This window comes from Kwoniella botswanensis, chromosome 2, assembly GCF_036426115.1.
Source record: "Kwoniella botswanensis chromosome 2, complete sequence".
Lineage (NCBI taxonomy): Eukaryota > Fungi > Basidiomycota > Tremellomycetes > Tremellales > Cryptococcaceae > Kwoniella > Kwoniella botswanensis.
In genome coordinates, this window is record NC_088600.1 from 1,644,226 (window position 1) to 1,663,877 (window position 19,652).

Consider the following 19,652-nt stretch of genomic DNA (forward strand, 5'->3'; position numbering starts at 1 on the left):
CTGTACACAATGGTACTAGATACAATATGATCATACATCAATAAGATCAGACAGATTACAATCCTTCTAAAAACATATCATCTTGACTTATACAGGTCCTCAACCTATCCAACAAAACGAATTATTCCCTCCACCCGACCCACCTCTACCTCTCCTCCCATTGAAAAATCCATTAGGGAACTTCCTATCCCACATTTTACCCAATTCATAAACCACATATCCCATAGCAGGCAACAAACCCATAAACATGAAGTTTGCTGAAATCAGTACGATCATCCCACTCGAGCCCTCCATATTGGTGGAATTTTGGGATTGAATTAGGTAATTTGCGATTTCCTGGAAATACAATAAACAAACGATAAATGTCGTGGTAATCATACAGATCGATATCCACTTGAGGATCGATCTCGAACCTTGAGCTGCTGTCTTCTTCGAATGAAGCAAGGTATACCATGAGATAGATATGTTGAGGAGTAGTAACAAAAAGATGAAATTGGTTATACCGAATACTTGACCGTTAGTCAGTCCGCTTGCAACTTCACTTAATGAGGTGATAGTGGAAACTACATCTGCTGATTTTGAGAATGTAGTTGATGTTGATCCAGTGGCAGACAGGTAGGCGAGACTCATAGTTTGTCTGAAAACTAGAATCGTACCAATCAATTGACAGATGAATATAGTTGATCTAATCATTGTCCATAGACTGGATCGCTTGATGAACGACCTAAATCCGCGTAATCGTCTTTCCATAAGGATGACTTGTACGGAAGATCCGATGGTATCCTTGAGTTTTCGCCATAACCATGATTTTGTACTTTCCTTATCATGGGGGTTAGAAGCTTTTTCAAGTGTTGAGTAAATCAGATAAGCCAGGAGGGGTATACAAAGGATATTCCATAAACTGATGAAAACGAAGAACGAGGTAGATTCCACTCCGTTGGTGGAGAAGAGGTTGGAAAACCAGGTTTGTGTCAATTGAAGATCCAATCCTAGATAGTCGACTGAACCGGCTCGTTTAGTCAATCCACTGGATGGAGCGGAAGTGGCAGCTGTAAGTGATCCGGATGAAATTGCCAATAGGGAAAATAGTTGTCTGGTAATTTCGACGTATAGAATGAATCCAATGGCGGAAAACGAGGACCAGATAGGTGCATTTCTGAGGATAACCCACCCAGATCGGAAATGGGTTTTGGGACTCCAAGATATGCGGGAAGTATTGTAATCTCTCATATGAGCATCATCGTTGTCAACGTCATCTCTGTGAGTAGACGATTTCGATCTATTCTGTCGCTTCTCAATTGATTCTTGTTGTCTCTTAGCCATTTGATCATCTTCCTTTCGACGACTTTCTTCAGCTCTTGCTTTATCTTGCTCCTGCTCCCTATTGGCTTCCCGAGTCTCTTCATTAGTTTGACAGGTCTTGGTATCTTGATTTCTGGTACCGTCTTCCTCGTCTAAATCATCAGAATCTGCTTGTGCACCGGTCTTTCTACCATTGTGGCGGAAATTCCTATTGGGTTCTTCTGGTCCTTGGTCTGAACCTTCCACCTCTGGTCTTTGGGTCCTGACGTTGCTTTGGTCCTCTTCATCCCAGTCAGTATCGTCATCTTGGATAGACCCGTTATCTTTCAAGTCTAATTGATCCGGCTTAGTGTTCTGCATGTCAGAGTCAGGTTTGGCATTTTCGTTGTCAATCTTCCGAGGTTTCCGTTTCGTGGAAGCTTGATCATTGTAGCTTCGATCTGGTCTTGTATCATCTGCTTGCCTCCTTCTGCGGCTTCTCTCCCTATCATCGTTCACGAGCGTCTCATTTACATCTTCCTGATCTGACAGTCGTGTCTGTCGCGCCTTTCGATCGTTGGAAGAGGATTCAACTTGGTCTGGATCCTTTCTATCTTTTCGGTTTCTCCTAGCCTCTCGCCTTGATCTGTCCCCTTCAGGTATTTCCTCGGTGTCATCGTCTTCGGTAACGTTCGAAGCGCCTCTCCCCCCTCTTGAAGCCTGACCGTACTCCGTCCTCCTTCCTTCATTGGTCTCCCTCTCACCTCTTGCTTCTTCTTTCTCACTTCTTCCTGCTCTACGAAACTCATCTCTCCTCTTTGACTTCAAGGTGAAATTTTCCTCTTCTTCAGATACATCATAATCATCAATTACCTGTCTATTCTGCTTCGCTCTTTCTTCCCTTATCTTGGCTCTTTCCCCTACGATCCATCGAGAATTGGGCGAAAGAGGGCTTATGGCAGGTGGACTTCTGCCTTGATCAGATTTGGCTTTGCGATCACCTCTAACAGGTGACTCTTCATCATCGTCTGCATCAGACTGGTAGAAATCGTCTGGGACACGTTTCCGCCTTTCAGCCTTTTCTCTCTTCTTCGCTTCTTTAACATCCATTCGTCCACGATGACCCATCATTCTCATATCAGATCTCGTATTCTCCATTTTCATCTCATCTTGAAACTCTTTTTGGTCCTCCCGCATATCATCAGTTCTCAACACAGATTTAGTAGGTTTAGTTCCCTTCCGCTTTGGTGGGATATTCAGCGGTTTAGTCACATTCGGTTCATCGTCAGAGAAGACTTCTTCGGTCCTACCATCACCTCTTGGTTCGTGATCAGGAATAAAAGCATGATGGACTTGTAAAGGATGTTGATTTTCTTTCATCAATGTCTCATGGAACTCTTCAATTGGATCTCTACCTTCCAAAGGCCATCTGTTCGTTTCATACCCGGTTTCACCAGGTACATGGGCTTTTTCATCTTTTCCAAGCCTCTCTTCAAATCTGTATTTTACAGGTTTGACATCTTCTGTATGTTCGAATAAATCTTTGTCATTCGTATCTTTATTACCGATCGATAACTTATTGGGAATAGGTCTTTCAGAAAGTTCAAGTTCAGCCTCTTTACCTTCATCAGAAACATATCCAGAATCTCGTCTTTCGTTCCGTCGTTTTTCGTCCACAACAATATCCTTGATGATTGGTCCAATCCTTTCTTTTTCAGGCTGTACGATGGGTCTCGTTTCCGCTTTGACAGGCGCATCTTCATAGGGGTCATCTTCGTATAGGCTGAAATCCTGTTTGTAATCATTGGTTGGCCGAAGGTTGTCTTCCATTCTTTCAGTGAGATATTCAGATTTGTCAAAAAGGACTAAAGGAGCTTTTTTCTTGCTCATCTTTTGAGCTGTGCGCACCCCATCTGGAGCACCTATATCAGCATCTTCATCAGGGATCGGTCCAGGTCCTGTAGAAGCTAACTGCATCCTCGGCTGATCTTCATCTTCGTTATCATCGTCCCGATGAGCTTTGTAGCGTAGAGCGGGTTTTACAGTTTTGGTTTCTGCTCTTTCTGTGTCGTCATGGATTTCTCGAGGCATGTGGCGAGAAGGTAATTTGCCCGTTCTTTCGTATTCGTGTACTTGCTCATCAGTAAGATCTGTCAAATCGAGGATCTCTCGTGTAGTGTCAACGTCATCCATACTTCTCTCTCGTCTTCTTCGCTTTTCTTCTCTAGCATCATGTTGAGAGGAAACCTGCTGCTTGACAGGTGAATTTTCTTTCCTTGCTTGTTGTCGACGATGTAGAGGTTCTCCAGCTTCCATTAACTGGTTCCGAGAAGTCTTCCCCCGAACTTGATGATCTTGAGGGACAGACTCAGATTGAGAATCTCTTTGCATCTTACTTTCATACTTCTTTACTACACCTTGCACCACATCAATTAACGGATCCTCTTCGGATCGTCTGGGATTATCAGATATCATTCGATCTTTTCCCTTCATCCATCTCCTCATTGACTTCTCACGTACATGTACTCTATCTGCCGGATCTACAGATTTGTGAGAGTTAACCTCCCTGGAGATGATCTGTTCCCAAGTTTCATATCTGTGCTCTAGCTTGGCACGAGCCAAAACCTCCGCTCTTCGTTTGGCTTTCTCACCATCTTGGGTACTCGATCCTCTGACTGGAGAAGGCTGGGATCCATCCGGACTTTCTTTCCTTCTGTATTGAGTCTGTACCTCTTCTGAGTGGTCTGCCCTAGCAGCATTCCTGGTAGCTTTAGGAGCTTCCAAGGCCAATGGCTTAGGTCGCCGCTTCTCTCTATGTTGCATATCCTCCTCGACCTCCTCGACCTCGATCTCGGTCCTTCTAGCATGAGCAGGTGGAGAGCTCGCCAGTTCATCTTGTTGTCTTACTCGTATACCGTGTCTTATAGTGGGGGATCTTTCCCTTTCAACATTGACTTGGGATTTTCCATCGTGTTCAGATCGAGAGTCATTGTCATTTTCCCTGATGCTTCTTCTCCTTGCATGTTCCGACCCATGAAGTAGGCGATCATTTTCTAGGACAGTCTCGTCTATTCGAGAGTGATGGTCTGATCCACCTGACAAGAGTGATTGTCAGTCATGATATATGGCAATAGACCAGCTCAACTTACCAGGTCTCGACTCCTCGCGAGCATCAAATACATTCTCTGTCGTTAGGGGATTCCTCGCCCTAATAGGCTCTGCGGGTAGCTCAAACACCTCCTGACGAGATCTATCATTTTCATGAGCCGTTCCGCTAGTCTCATCGACCTCTATTTCCCGTTCATCCGCCGATTCATCATTCAGGCCAACTCGTCTTCTTTCTCGTCTCTCGAATTGTTTACGATTCCGCTCGTTTGGACCTTGTGGCTTAACGGGTACTTGTACTGGTGGTTTCACGACAATATCAGTGCTTGCTACTCATTCTCGTCAATTGGCCTCAAAATACAAAACTTACGTCGAGGACTTTCAGCTTTCACAGTCTCAACACCTTCAGCTTTCCCAACTCTTTCACTATGACCAAGAACGATCTCCTCGTTCTGCTTAAGCCGCTCTTCAGTGACTATCCCTTCTCCAGCATTTTCTGAGGATGTGACAACTCTCCTTCGACCCGGTCCCTCAACTTTTCTCTCTTCGAGCTCATCTTGAAGATGTTGTGCTTTGGTCTGTAGCCCAGGTCTAGTCACTTCTTCATGAGGGTTGCCAACATCGTTAAATCGCCCATCTCTATTGGTCTTACCCAATGCATCTTCGTCCTCTTCTTCATCCACTCTCGATCCATCTTGACCAAGCTTTCTACCTCTAGTAAAAGAATTATCTTTCTCATGTTCGGCATCCATCTTCTGTAATCTCAATCTAGCCAATTCTTCCCTTTGTGCTCTGCCTAATGATGGATTCTCTCTAGCAATCTCATCTTCCAAACCCGATTGGTCAACTCTGATTCTCTGAGCCATAATCGGATCGGCAGGAATAGCTGGTTGTACTTGCGATTGGGATTGTTGGTAATCTCTTCCAACATTCTGCAGAGGAATGATATCCCCATCTTGGTAAATAGGTTGTCGCACTTGTCGTCTGGGTCTACCTTGTCCACCTTGTTGGATCCTATCCAATTCATAATCTTCATCATAATCATCGATCCCTCCTCCAGCTGCATTGCCAGCTTTAGCTTTGGATCTCTTTCGATAGAATTCCTGATACGGATCATCATGTGGGATCTTCCTCAATCTTGGTCTACCAGTCTTATCAGTATATCTCTCATAGAGCATCTCATCCTCATCTTCATCATCCAACTCGACACCACCACGCCCATTTCTGACTTTGTCCCTTTTCGCCTTGGCTTTACGTCTACTGACACGTACATCCTCTTCATCAGAATAATATCCTTCTTTCCTTTCTTTCTTCTTTGATCTTACTCTCTCATCTTCTTCATCCGAACTGACCAAGGCTCTCTTCTTCTTCTTTTTCTTTATTCGCCTACCATCCTCATCAACAGTTATATACTCATCTTCAATCTCTTCACCTTTCAACTTCCTCCTTAACTTTTCTCTCTTCTTCTTTCTGGCTTTCTCCTTCTCGTACAGCTCTTCACCTTCACTCGCACTACCCCTTATAGACACCTTAGCTCGTCTCTTTCTAGGTGAAGATACTTTTTCAGTTTCAGAAGATGATAAATCAGTCACTAAAATCTCTTCATTCCTGATTTTACCAGTATTCCTATCGATCACTTTAACTCTTTGCTTTTTCATCTTCTTTACTCTATCTCTTTCTCTATTCCTAACTCTTTCAGGTGAGATAGGTATCTTCTCTTTCTCTTTCTTGGTTTTAGTTTTGGCCCTCTCATGATCATCAAGAGCATTGTCGATCTCTTGTTGTCTCCGTTTAGCCTTTTTGGCCTCCTCAGCTAAAGGAGTAGGCAAGTCGACAGTTCGAGGTGAAACATATCGTCCTTTCACTTCGTCCCATGTTTTACCATTCCTCTCTTTCTCTCGTCGTTTAGCTTTTTCTTTGATCTTCTCCTAAGTAAGCAATACCAAGTATATAAGTCAGCAAATACCAGATGGTAATTTTCAATTGTCACTTACAGGTGAATCAGCTTTAAGTGGGGATAAAGTTTTGACCTTCTCGCCATCCTCAGCAATGTATATGGGATTTAAATCCTAACGAGTATGGGGAAACCATCATCAGTACTGAGTAAACAGTACATATGAATGTGATCTGCTTTAACTTACGATAGGACTCATCCCCCTCATATTCTTACCAGCTCTGTCAGGACTTACCATTCCCTCACCACTACTATTCCTCGCCAGATCCCCAAACATCGTAGGATTATACCTATCATCCCCACCCGGACCGAGACTCTCTCCTAACCCAGGAACACCAAGTAGCTCACTCAATCTCCTAGGTCTCAGATCCACCCCTTCTCTTTCTCTTTCTCGACCTTGGAGGATATCTTGTAAATCATCTATATCATGATGTAGATCTTTAGCTGAGAAATGTGATTTTGCAGGTTTAGCCGAAGAGTAAGTAAAGGGATCAATCTCCATTTCAGAAGGCATGAATGCCGTCCTGATCTCTACAGGTGTAAGTGGTGAAATCACCTCTGACTCAAGAGAAGATGAAAGTGGTGAAGAAGAAGATACCAAAGAGGGTAGGGGGATATCGACATATGGTTTATAATTTGGGATTGCAATTGGAGTTTTAGGTTGACGAAGAATAGGTTGATTCTCCAATTGGTTCATAAATCCATAAGGAGTTCTAGAAGTTCCCAAAACAAATGGTGAAAAAGGTGGTTTGGGTCCTGCGGTAGATTGTTCAATTGGTATAGAAGCTGTTTGAGGAAATGCCATCATTCCTCCTAATGGTGTACCACCTCCTCCATCTCCAGGATACCATCCACCCCCACCACCCCTTCCGCCGCCTGTGTTGGGTGTAGGTGTGGAATCACCATGATACCTCACAGTATAAGGTTGATCATCCGAGCTAGATCTTACGTTGAGTGTGAAGTCGGGTGTCACTTTGAAACTGCTATTTAGATAATTGGGAGTGACGGCTGTACCACCTCCCGGTCCACCAGATCCGGACCCTCCTCCTCCTGGTCCATTGCCATCATCATCGGAATCCGAATCGGATTGTTTGGAAGGGTCGAATTTGGTTGAAGCAGGGGTCTCAGGCGGTTTATTCGATTCTCGCTCATCTTGTTTCCTACGTTTTTCTTCATCCCTCTTTCTCTTTTTGTCGTCTCTGTCTTTCTCCCTATCTCTTCTCTCCCTATCTTGATCTTTCTTTACATCATCATCTCTAGACCTCTTTCGATCTTTCTTCCCATCGTCTCTATCCTTGTCTTTTTCCTTGGCCGATTTCTTATTCCGCTTATATGCCCAGGTAAATAAAGAAAATGCAATGATCGCTCCGAGGACACCTACGATGGTCAGTGCCTCTCGTGCGGCAGCGTCGGGATTGGCCATTTTGCTGATCTAGAGAGTTGGGGGAGAGGCTGACCGGAGCCTGGAACGTAATTCAGTAAAGTTTTTATCTGTTTCACTTGTCTGTATCTCCATATATTCGATAGTAAAGCATGTACGATAAGTTGGTTTATTCAATATCTTCGTATGAAGTTCAGTTGGTACGATGGGAAGTAAGATGGCTATTCTGATTCAAGTGTATGGTGGTGATCTACCAGCCGTTATCGGCGTATCGTAAGATAGCCAGTAATCCATAAGTAACACTTGGGGAAGATCACCAAAGGATCTCCTTACCGGCGAAACGTCAAAGGTAAGTGAAGATCAAAGGATACCACGTAGACTTACAACAACATCGCCGATGATATCAATCCAGTTGATCAGAAACACTGTTCACTCTTTTGAGCACCGTGGTATTGATGGTGATCAATTACCCCTTTCTTGCCAAGCATAGTATTTTGTCTTCACGATGATCCTTCTTGACCCACAGTATTGAATGATTGGACGGAGGCACCATAAGTCAAGAGCATCATTCAGTATCGAATTCAGTCAGTATATAGCAAATAATCGGTCCTATGCATACAAACATATAAATCAAGCAGGCAACCTCAACATCGTGAAATTCCAGATACACTACTCCACTTCCATCTCATCGGGGCTCATCGTCTCTTGAATCTGTCCATTGTACTTTGTTGTCAGCATGACCATCAGAACATTAGTCCAGAGAAGTCCTAACTCACATTACTTTCCTCCAATATCCCCGGTCGACTCCCAAAAGTCTCCTCTTCCTCATCCTCTCTCTGGGTCTCTTCATAGTCATCCTCGGTCTCAGTTGAGACGAACGAATCGGCCGTCGTCATTGAGTTAGGTATAGGAGCAGGTCGTTTGGTAACTCCTGCACCGAACAACGTCGTCTGTTTGCCTGTCCCAGGGGTTTCTTTACCTTTACTTTTCAATGGATTTTTGGTTTTCATCGAAGCTACGATATCATTATCCAATACAGTCAGTATGATATATCAAGTACGGAGTCAACCAGGAATCTGTAAGTGGATGAACCGGGTAATTTACCTTTTGAAACTCCACTAGAATTGATATCATCAACTCTATCGAAGAAACTTGTCGATTTCACTTGATCTAAAGGTTTGGAGCCTGTAGCAGGTTTAGCAAAAGGGTTGGATCCAGCTGGTTTCTTCGCGAATGGGTTTTTGGGTGCGGCGTCTAAGGTGTCGTTGATATTTATCAGCTCATCACTCCAATGTATCAAGGTACAAGGAAAATGTTCAACTCACTGGCAGCAGGGAAAGGATATTCTTCACCTTTCTTCTTACTCTGCGGTACAGCGAATCCTTCATTCTCCGCATCATCCAACTTTCTACGTTTAGCTATCGGCGAGACGGATCCTCCATCATCACCATTCTCCATTGCAGGTGTGATCGATTCACTTTCATCTCCTGGAGTTTCAGGTATAAAAGTATCCCTGGGAGCAGAAGATACAGGCGTAGCATCCCTATTGACCCCTCCAAACGATCTTCTAGCATTCGCGGTTCGTGGAGCGAAATCCGATGTAAATCCTTTAGAGCTCGTTCCATTGGCGTTGGAAGAGGATGGTACAGGTGTAGGTGAGGGAGCGTGTGAATATTCTGATATCCTAGGTTTATTCCTTTTCTCTCTCTTCCTCCTTTCTTTCTCTGTCTTGACTCCTACAATTCTCTCTTGTAATCCCGGTAAATGGTAGAATGCAGCTACTTTAGCTGCTGCTTCGATAGTTCCTGGATTATGCATCAACCTAGCTACGTCCAATGCTCTCTGGAGGTTATCGGCTTTACAAGCAATTTGGACCAATTGGAGATACTCCTTATCGAGCGCGACCTCTTTCTCCTTGATGAGGTATTCGGCGTCGGGATCGGAGGAGTCAGTGAAAGTAGATAGCGACAGATGACCGCGGACAAGGCTAAGAGGGATGAAGGATCAGGTTTGTCAAGAAACGGGTCGACGACAGCTGAAATGGACATACCTTTCTTCGAGTTTACCTTGTTGATTATCCAAATTCAGGAGAGGCATATGCATCTCCACCTCCTGTATCAACGGACGAGGGAACCAAGGTTCTTTCTCCGATCCCTATGTGCAGAAATACCATCAGCTTGTTTCCATGTCTATATCCAAAACACACAGCTGAACACTCACCTTTAGGATTATGCAGGGAAAATGTGTTGATGTCACTCCTACAGGCCAGTAATTCTCTTGTCTACCTTCTTTCTTCATTGACGTCGTATCAAATAGAGGCACCCATCTCGCTTGTCCCGGTCTTCGATGTCTATCGAGAGTTGACAGTAATCCAGCTGAGTCGTATATGGCAGGTACCTGTGATCAAGTAACAACATCAGTGTTAGTATTAACGTCACTAGCATTTCAAACAGTGAATGCTGCTCACACCATCCGAGGTAAATCCAAGCCATTTCAATGTCACTTTCTTAGGCAGGGGTACCCTTCCTTCCTGTATGATCTCGAATGTATCCAGATCCATGAGAGAGTATCGCAGATTCTGGCAACCTGTTCACTCGCGGGTTTGAGTCAGCTGATATGCATGGGATTCCTTCATGTCCAGCTGAGACTTACCGTCTAAACTTGTACCTCCTTCTCTGTGAACCACCATCACCTTATCCTTCCCAGCCGCCATCGATACGACATCCTCGCCCAATCTCCAGACATACCTCTGCAATCCACTTGCAGTGAGGAACCTCACATATCCTTTACTAGTGGCTACGATGACACTTCCCATTCCACCTTCAGCACTTGATCCACCTCCAGCTGCGAGCGCAATGGCATCTTCTCCAGGTAAGAGGGATATTGACCAATCACTTTGAGAAGCCCATGAATCGTACGGTCTATAGTAGACTGTCGAAGGTGAATCCACTGCAGATTTCGATGCGTAGACTATACCTTGTTCACCCAATGATGCGATAGTATACTTGTTGTGATCTTGGAAATGATATCCTCTCCTGGCCGATTTATCGTGGAATTCTACATTGACGACATTATGTGTTTCTTGATCAGTCACGTCGATTACTCCGATCATGTTGAATGCTAATATGAGAATCAGCTCAAGTCATCCGACAGCACGAAGGCGAGAACCGACCAAGGTAACGTTTTTTGCTCTTGAACTCTGTACTTCCAGGTGTGAAAGGTGCTTGCGCCTTAGTAACATTCACTAAACAGCCAATGTCAGCTTATCAGTACACCTATACACAGCTAAGCTGGACCTACCAACTTCCATCCTTCCACTGCCCCATTTCCTCTCCTCATCATCTTTCCCATAACCCGCAGGAGCACCATCGTCATCATTCACAATCCATCCATCATCTCCAAAGAGGTCATCTTCATTATCATCCAGATCTTCTCCTTTTTCTTCCATATCCACTTCGTTGTCATCTCCAAACTCATCGTCCAACAATTTATCCAATTTCTTAGCTTCTTCCTTCTCTGTGCTGTACGGGTTAGGTAAATTCGATGGAATAGGGTTTGACCAACGGTGAAAAGATCCGTCCAACGATGTATAGGCGATGAGGTTCGATTTAGGCGAGAAACATAACCCAGATATGGCCCCTTCCTGGTTAGTATATTTGGCTACAACTTGACGAGTCTCGGTCGCCCAGATGTATATGGTGTTAGAAGAAGATGAGGCAAGATATTTCCCATTAGGGGACCAAGCGAGTTCTCCAACAGGCTACGTGGTCGTATAAGCTTGCGAACAATACTAGTTCACAATCCAGCTTACTGATTTAGGTCCATCGTGTGAAAAGGTAGTTTGCTTGCTCCACCCTTCTCTACTTATTATACCGATATCTTCCAAAAGTTTGATTTATCAGCTCACATGTCCGGCCTGACTTTTACACAGCTGACATACCGTTTGTCCTTGTAGGCACAGCAAAGTAGTTGCCTGAAGGATGCCACGAAGCGTAGCAAGAAGTAGTTGACCTGCGCGCCGTATGCAGTCAGCTTAGCTCATGTCCTAGTCAGACCTGGAAACGAAGCTCACTCAGACTCGCTGGACCCAATCACTCCTTCCATGATCTTCAAGCAAAGTGGTGCACTTCCAGTCGTGTCGTACACTTTCAGCTTCCCATCACATGATGCGGTAGTCTTATCATTGCAAATTATTTAGCTAGCAGCCCTCTCATAGGGGGATAGGAACAGCTAATTTACCAAGTATTTGCCTGTTGGATCCCATGTGGCCGATCTCACTGATTTGTTATTATCAGACAAGAGGGAGACCCTAGTCGTATCTTGTACGTTTACAATTTTCACTAATAGATCACTACAACAGCACATCAGATATGGATAAGCTTTACATTCGAGGCGTTTCGGAAAGGAACAGCTGAATGGAGAAAATGATCGATCACTTACTCGCTACAGACAGCTACCCTTTCCCCTGCATTATCTACACTGACCCATCTGATCGGTACGCCCGAACTTCTGGTCAAAAAACCTGTAAATTCATTCTGAGGATACGAAAATATCCGAGCGATGTTATCCTCTGAAGCTGTTATAAGGTTGTTTCGCTATCACATCAAAACGCTCATCAGCTTGTTTCCTGCACTACACTAGGGAGTTAGCTGACAGACCCAACTTACAGAACAAGTTAAGGAGGTGACAGCGTCTGTATGATTATCGTGAAATCCAGGTTCGGAATCTGGTTGATCTGCTTTATGTATCCTTACTAAACAATCTGATCCACCTGTGAATATCGTTCTACAGTCATAACATTTGTCAGCTTAGAGATCTTATAGCGGAGAGCAGGGTGCCAGCTGAACTTACGCTCCATCCGGTGAGAAGCATACTCTTGTCACGCCACTCAGATGACATGGTATGGACGTGATCTGGTCTGAGGAAGCTTCTACCATCTTGACTGACTCTCTCAACCTATACCAGAGATGTTTGGAGTGGTCAGTCAAAGTCCAAAACCACAAGTAATGTTCTTGGTCCAACTCGACGTTCACGAGTGATTTTCTGAATGATAGACGCGACGCGTCAAATGCAAGCCAACCTACTAGTTACTGTAAAAGGTGAGGAATGATAAACGCCCGTCATCTTGGCACGTGGGAGGCGGCCCAATAACACCACGTCACGATAGATTTTCCGACAGCAACCCTCTTCGAGGGGAAAGCTTGAAGTCTCAAGACATCATCCATGTATATTCCACCTTCAATCTTGCTCGTTATCTCATCTACTCTTCAAGTCATCAAGCCAGGCAAGATGTCATTCACATCCATCGTACCACGAGTAACCTCTCGACGAGTCACTCAGATATATCGAATATCCATATCTCAATTCTCATCTTCCTCAACTCCCTCAGCCGCTTCCTCATCCTCATCTCAACCGAAACCCAAATCGAAATCATCGAAAGGTCAGTTATATCCCTCTCTGTATCAGGAATAGGGCCAACAGTATCTATATGTATATTGATATTCTTGGGAGCAATACTAATGATGAATGATTATAGTCGTATCATCCGTACCAGCAGGAACGAAACTCACCGGTCTATCGATACTGAAAGACAAACCCGATCCAGTCGCATTGGAAGATGACGAGTATCCACCATGGTTATGGACGTTACTAGAGGACACATCAAAGGCTCACAAGGCTGCTGAGAATCAGGTGGAACTGCATAAAGAGGGGGATAAGGGATTTGATGTGAATAAGGAGAAGAGGAAGTTGAAGAATTTGTAAGTAGTTCTTATCGTCTTCATCTCGAATAATATGTTCGAACAATATGGATCATGTCATCTGGATCGACGTGTACCATCTCTTCATCTAACGATTATATGCTGATCACATACCCGTCTTCGCTGAATAGGAATCGAGAAAAGATCAAAGCCTCGAACTACTTAAAATCAACTACATAGTTTTATGACTTATCATGTATAAATATCATTCATTCATCAAGAGTTGTTGAGGCATCTCAGTTTGTCACCTGAAAATCGTATTCTTGGAGTGAAGCTCTTGCCAGAACGGACTCTCGAGCTGTTGCAACTCCGTATCAAGGTGACCGTAGTCTCTCAGATATCAAGGTGTGATAAGTCCACACTCAACGTGGAAAGACGTCCACTCTAAATCACCACTTTGCAGGTTGAAACAGGCGCGACAATCGCAACCGTTTGACAGTCCATCGTGATACTAGAAATACATGTCTCCCATTAAACCTATAATACATCTCATGTCCACCCTCCACTGGGTATACCGATCCTAGCTGCCAACTGTCTGTACTGTTCTGTAGCCAGCGCGGACGTCCTAGCCCAGAGGATCGTGAGAGCTACAATCAAGAATAAGAGGTTGGCCGTCTATGTAGATGACGATTGTTGACATTAACATTGTCCCAATCATACTTATGAGGCTTTTTGTATATTGTCAGTAGCCATAGGACTCACCACAAATTCCCAGAAATCCTGTCTTTCTTTCCTTACGACCTTCCCACAAGCTTCCCAAGCAGGTACTTCCCCTACGTGATTCCCATTCTTGGCTTCTTCAGCTGATGAGGAAGGTATACAATGTAATAATCTTCTGTTACCGAATGGGAAGCAAAATGGTTGATCAAGCTGAAACAGCGCAAAACGTGATAGTCAGCTTAGTCCTGTAAGTTCGACTCTGACATACCACGATATCACAATGTGAAATATCAATGTAATAGAGATAACTATGATAAGATATGGTATCGATCGGACTCACCTCATCCCTCGGGCATGGCTCACACTCGCCAAAAGGCCTACAAACTAAATCACCAGCGGGATGAGCGACATATTCAGGTTTATTCGGTCTAGGTCTTCCTTTCGTATTTGGTTCGGCTCGTTTGTTATATGACTGGGATGATCGAGGTATGTATATTGGCTGTGTTTCTGGTGAAGCCAAGATGTGAGGGGCGCATATCAAGAAGGTGAATAGGACAAATAGGACGATTGGTCTGGACAGGACGAAGGTAGCGATCAGCTCATTAGACAAATCGCTGAAAACATTTGATCAGCTGACTTACATTGAGCAGCTTGTAGCATAGCGATGCCGCAGGATCATGTTTGTGATCTCGAATGAAGTCAAAGATACATGGATGGATGATCGGTAGTGTGTTCAGATAGATTAGCCATTGACATGATCAACAGATCCGACGCACTGTCCTTACGGTATAACAGGTGGTTTGTCTTACGTGGCATTATTCCGGTGTCTGTTATCACTCGTCATGGCACTGTCGCGTCCCCCTCAGACGTATGATGCACCCATCCGCATTCATTCATTCATCGATGAACTCAATGAATGAATCATCTCATATAAGCATCCATAACGGTTAAACATATCTTACACTACTCCAACGCAATCGTCGAAACAGCATTCGAAGTCACTTCAGGACAAGAGCAAACCCGCTCTATAGACATCAATTACCATCAAGCTCCATACCTCGATCCCAACATCATCCTCCAATATGGCCGTGGCAACTCAGAAGATGCCCAAGACACCTACCTCGGTCCAAGGGGGAAGTATCAAGGTGAGTGATCCGCTCGTGATCAACCAGCTATCTATCGACTTCTACTTCTAGTCTGGTAGCTGACATTGCATGTACGATAGACATACTACCAGAACAAGATCGAAGCTGCCGAATTGGATATAACTAAGAAAACTCAGAATCTCAGACGTCTCGAAGCTCAACGAAATGCTCTGAACACCAGAGGTGAGCCGGGAATCTTTCTGCTTCTGGTGATGTATCTCATGCCAATGCTTATATGTCGATTATCGGTAGTTCGTCTGTTGAGGGAGGAACTTCAAGTACTGCAAGAACCTGGAAGTTACGTTGGGGAGGTTGTCAAAGTGATGGGTAAGAAGAAGGTATTGGTAAAAGTTCAACCCGAAGGAAAATATGGTGAGTTATCTCATCAAATCAATCAATCAGCTTGGTTTAGCCCCTTATCGTTTCCTGAGGTAAACACCTAGCTGATCATTATATATCCTTTAGTTGTCGACTTCTCACCTGATATTCCCATTTCCGCACTTACCCCCAACATCCGAGTAGCTCTCCGAGCCGACTCCTACCTCCTTCATTCAATCTTACCTAACAAGATCGATCCCCTGGTCTCTCTGATGATGGTGGAGAAAGTTCCCGATTCGACATATGAGATGGTCGGTGGTCTAGATAAACAAATCAAAGAAATTAAAGAAGTCATCGAGTTACCTGTGAAACATCCCGAACTATTCGAATCATTAGGTATAGCTCAACCCAAAGGTGTATTACTCTATGGTCCTCCAGGTACTGGTAAAACCCTTTTAGCGAGGGCTGTGGCGCACCATACGGATTGTAGATTCATTAGAGTATCTGGATCGGAATTGGTACAGAAATACATAGGAGAAGGATCAAGGATGGTTAGAGAGTTGTTCGTGATGGCTAGGGAACATGCTCCGTCAATTATCTTCATGGATGAAATTGATTCGATAGGAAGTTCGAGAGGTGGTGAAGGTGGTGGAGGAGGTGATTCAGAAGTTCAAAGGACTATGATGGAATTGTTGAATCAACTGGATGGTTTTGAACCTACAAAGAATATCAAAGTGGGTACCAATCTCACTTTCACTCTACTTTTGAACCTTCAACAGGTGTGCAGGCGTACAGTCTGTTTGTCGTATAACACATCGAATTCAAGATATAGAAGCTGATCATTCGTATTGATGTATTTATAGGTCATCATGGCTACCAACCGAATAGATATACTCGATTCAGCTTTACTTCGACCAGGTCGTATCGATCGAAAGATTGAATTCCCACCTCCCAACCCCGAAGCGAGAATTACTATTCTTAAAATCCATTCGAGAAAGGTTAGCTAACACACTCCCTGCTACGATACAACGTAAAATAGAAGCTCACAGTCTGATGTTTGGTTTCTGTAGATGTCATTACAACGAGGAATCAATTTCCGATCATTAGCTGAGAAGATGGGTCATTGTTCAGGTGCTGAAGTCAGAGGTATATGTACTGAGGCTGGTAAGTGTCTCACATTTCTTGAATCAGCTGAACTCTCTGGAGATGGAAGACTTAGCTGACGAAAATTCTGTGGTGTGTCAGGTATGTACGCATTAAGAGAAAGAAGACAATATGTAGGACAGGAAGATTTCGAAATGGCCGTTGCCAAGGTGTTGAAGAAGAATGCGGAGAGTAATATGAGTGTCAATAAGTTGTTCAGTTAAAACATCCAGTAGAAGAGACATGCATACATCGGAAGTGAATGATATAGATAATTGCATCTATTTATCATATCTGCTAGATCATATTACAGTGCAGATTCTAACGATGATTCCAACGATTGATGGTTCTACTGATTATACGTTTAATGAAGTTGGATGTCTTGTGAAATCCTGAAGATATATGGTCGATATCAACCTCAGTAACCTTTTAATTGGAATCTCTTATATCTTATCTATAGGTATCATTGACCTTTCATTCCCCCAAGCCACCCTTCAAATCCTACTTGACCTCCTCCCCACTTCCTGCACCTACACCATCCCCTTTCAGCTCTATACTTCCTCCGGCACCCGTAGACCGATTAGCCTCTACCCGTATCCTCTCTAGCTCTTCATCTGATGTTATAGGATCCTGAGGATCAGGTGCGAAGGAAGTCATCGTTCGGATTACGAGGTCAAGCGAGGAGAGGAAAGAGTTGGTGGACAGACGGAGTAATCGGATTGTAGTGGTTGAGTATGTTCTATACGAATTCAAAAGTGAAATTATCAAATGATATCAGTATAAGATATAACCAACATCTGGATCAATGATATAGGAAAAGATGATGATTGTGTAGATTCCACATCGGAATCGGAATGATGCCAGTTTAAAGTGTGAATGAAGATGAAGATAGCATTGAACAATGGTCTACTCACGCTATCAACGTATCTCCCTCAACATCCAACTCCCTATGAACAAACACCGCATTCTGCTCTTTATCCACTTCCAAGGCCTGTTTCGCTATCTGAGCATGTCGAGGTGTATAAAATGGGATTTTCAATGTTCTATTTGTTCAGACTGTTAGCTTTTCCATTTGTTGTACATCAATCTTACAACTGTGTCAACACACGTTGTATGCCATCCTTCTCTTGCTCTTGGGTTGGAAGGTCCAGCGTGATCCTGTGTCGATGCCATCTTGCTTTGTGCTGAGGCTATACTTGGTGTATACGTATGATTGATGCAGAGGCAGATGAAAGAGACAAGATTAAGATGAACGATTTACCTCGACTTTCAACTTTTGTCAGTGCCAGTATCAGATCCTCCTCCTCCTCCACCGGAAAGCGGAGTAGGAAATACGCGATCAATGCTACTCGAGTACTTGTCATTCCGTTATCTTCCTCTTTCCTCTGCTTTCACTCAATCCATTCAAGCACAAGTTGACTCAGCAACTCACATTCAGCTACCAAGTATTCCTTATCATTCCTTCAGATCAGAAAAGTATATACAGTAGAAAGGGGTAATTAACCGAATTAGTCAATATGATCAAGGTTAGTCATCTCTGCCTTCCTCTTCCAACCCTTGCCACCTTAGTCTCGATGGAACTGAATGCTAACACAACGGTCTTCCAACTATCAAAAACCTTACACACAACACTCAACTTGCTCTTATCATATATGATGCGATCATCTGAAATTATCTGACTCGTCTGAACTACACTCCGACTCACCCCACAGCTCTGGAGTGTCAAGAAAGATGAGGAAGCGGCCAACAAGAAAAAACCACGTATGACAGCTGCTCAGCTAAGAGTGCAGAAGGGTGAGTACATGTCCTACTACAAGCCATATATCATCTTTGTCGAGCTATATATATTCGTAAAACTGACTTGTATGTCTATCGCTGTCGCTTCTGTATGACAGATCTTACCGAACTTGAACTTCCATCAACGATGACCACCCATTTCCCCGACCCAGCAGATGTGTTGAACTTCACTCTGACGATAACTCCCGATGAAGGTATTTACAAAGGTGGTGTGTTCAAATTCACTTTCAGCATAAGTGGGGGATATCCTCATGAACCACCTAAAGTCAGATGTACGCAGAAGGTGAGTTGCCGGACCTCTGAGGTCATTGGAGATTGGGTCAAGGGGATCAATCTTTTGAGGTACCCAATTTCGAAGGGGGAATCTTATATTTAAGAACGATAACGATCAATATGGCTGATGAATATATCCACATCCCAGATCTACCATCCTAATCTTGATTTGGAAGGAAACGTCTGTCTGTAAGTGATACAACCCTTGCAACCAAATCTCACATTTTTGCCCTTGTTTGCTTGCTGACTTAAGATCTTCACTCTCACATTAGCAATATCCTCAGAGAAGATTGGAAACCCGTCTTGAACCTTTCTTCAGTCATGATCGGTATCCAATATCTATTCCTTGAACCGTAAGTTCGATCAGCTTACCTGACCACTTTGCACGCAGAACATAAGCTGATACGGGAATGTTTTCTTGGTTAACAGTAATCCCGATGATCCACTTAACAAAGGTAAATCTCTCTCCTTCATTCTATCAGACGTGCGTGTGAGACATTCGCTGATCACCATCGTACGCCTGAGCAGAAGCAGCAGAAGATCTCCGACGTAATCGAGAAGGGTTCATCCGAAATGTACAGAACTCGATGAAGGGCGGTACAGTCAAAGGCGAGACTTTTGACAGAGTACTCAAGTAGCAGCACTTCATCTCGTGTAGTAGCAGTAAGGAGGATGATGATTAGCATTATACATTAGATGCGTCAATGTATGTATCCCTTTAATTTATTTCTGGGATACCCAATTGAATGAGGAATAAGAAGAGAAGAAAGCAAACTTGTATAAAGTCGTATCCATGCATCAGGTATAAATTATGCTGGGTATATTCCGATCTACCG

The 19,652-nt window shown here is 43.8% G+C and overlaps 7 protein-coding genes across 7 annotated transcripts; 3 read left to right on the forward strand and 4 right to left on the reverse strand.

The window, feature by feature from the left end:
* Positions 1 to 99: 99 nt before the first annotated feature.
* L199_007507 (uncharacterized protein) lies at positions 100 to 7,763 on the reverse strand (the record flags this gene model as incomplete). Its single annotated transcript, XM_064893196.1, has 5 exons — positions 100 to 4,376; positions 4,431 to 4,685; positions 4,757 to 6,314; positions 6,381 to 6,455; positions 6,528 to 7,763. The coding sequence occupies 5 exons, from the start codon at positions 7,761 to 7,763 to the stop codon at positions 100 to 102; spliced, it is 7,401 nt and encodes a 2,466-aa protein (XP_064749268.1).
* Positions 7,764 to 8,390: 627 nt separating this feature from the next.
* Positions 8,391 to 12,658, reverse strand: L199_007508 (uncharacterized protein; the record flags this gene model as incomplete). Its single annotated transcript, XM_064893197.1, has 17 exons — positions 8,391 to 8,432; positions 8,498 to 8,736; positions 8,826 to 8,975; positions 9,047 to 9,708; positions 9,772 to 9,875; positions 9,942 to 10,118; positions 10,189 to 10,307; positions 10,374 to 10,841; positions 10,894 to 10,965; positions 11,022 to 11,481; positions 11,533 to 11,600; positions 11,662 to 11,732; positions 11,794 to 11,897; positions 11,961 to 12,072; positions 12,162 to 12,316; positions 12,389 to 12,506; positions 12,573 to 12,658. 17 exons carry the CDS (start codon positions 12,656 to 12,658, stop codon positions 8,391 to 8,393), a joined length of 3,207 nt encoding a protein of 1,068 aa, XP_064749269.1.
* A 352-nt stretch (positions 12,659 to 13,010) lies between these two features.
* Positions 13,011 to 13,660, forward strand: L199_007509 (uncharacterized protein; the record flags this gene model as incomplete). Its single annotated transcript, XM_064893198.1, has 3 exons — positions 13,011 to 13,161; positions 13,258 to 13,480; positions 13,612 to 13,660. The coding sequence occupies 3 exons, from the start codon at positions 13,011 to 13,013 to the stop codon at positions 13,658 to 13,660; spliced, it is 423 nt and encodes a 140-aa protein (XP_064749270.1).
* Positions 13,661 to 13,969: 309 nt separating this feature from the next.
* Positions 13,970 to 14,819, reverse strand: L199_007510 (uncharacterized protein; the record flags this gene model as incomplete). Its single annotated transcript, XM_064893199.1, has 4 exons — positions 13,970 to 14,095; positions 14,183 to 14,350; positions 14,481 to 14,712; positions 14,782 to 14,819. The coding sequence occupies 4 exons, from the start codon at positions 14,817 to 14,819 to the stop codon at positions 13,970 to 13,972; spliced, it is 564 nt and encodes a 187-aa protein (XP_064749271.1).
* Positions 14,820 to 15,222: 403 nt separating this feature from the next.
* L199_007511 (26S protease regulatory subunit 8) lies at positions 15,223 to 16,970 on the forward strand (the record flags this gene model as incomplete). The annotated part of the gene is made up of 7 exons (XM_064893200.1): positions 15,223 to 15,285; positions 15,366 to 15,468; positions 15,538 to 15,657; positions 15,751 to 16,337; positions 16,467 to 16,601; positions 16,674 to 16,767; positions 16,849 to 16,970. The coding sequence occupies 7 exons, from the start codon at positions 15,223 to 15,225 to the stop codon at positions 16,968 to 16,970; spliced, it is 1,224 nt and encodes a 407-aa protein (XP_064749272.1).
* Positions 16,971 to 17,247: 277 nt separating this feature from the next.
* On the reverse strand, positions 17,248 to 17,919 carry L199_007512 (uncharacterized protein; the record flags this gene model as incomplete). Its single annotated transcript, XM_064893201.1, has 3 exons — positions 17,248 to 17,485; positions 17,661 to 17,789; positions 17,855 to 17,919. The coding sequence occupies 3 exons, from the start codon at positions 17,917 to 17,919 to the stop codon at positions 17,248 to 17,250; spliced, it is 432 nt and encodes a 143-aa protein (XP_064749273.1).
* Positions 17,920 to 18,263: 344 nt separating this feature from the next.
* Positions 18,264 to 19,454, forward strand: L199_007513 (uncharacterized protein; the record flags this gene model as incomplete). Its single annotated transcript, XM_064893202.1, has 7 exons — positions 18,264 to 18,272; positions 18,459 to 18,540; positions 18,642 to 18,826; positions 18,965 to 19,005; positions 19,089 to 19,169; positions 19,246 to 19,271; positions 19,345 to 19,454. 7 exons carry the CDS (start codon positions 18,264 to 18,266, stop codon positions 19,452 to 19,454), a joined length of 534 nt encoding a protein of 177 aa, XP_064749274.1.
* Positions 19,455 to 19,652: the final 198 nt, after the last annotated feature.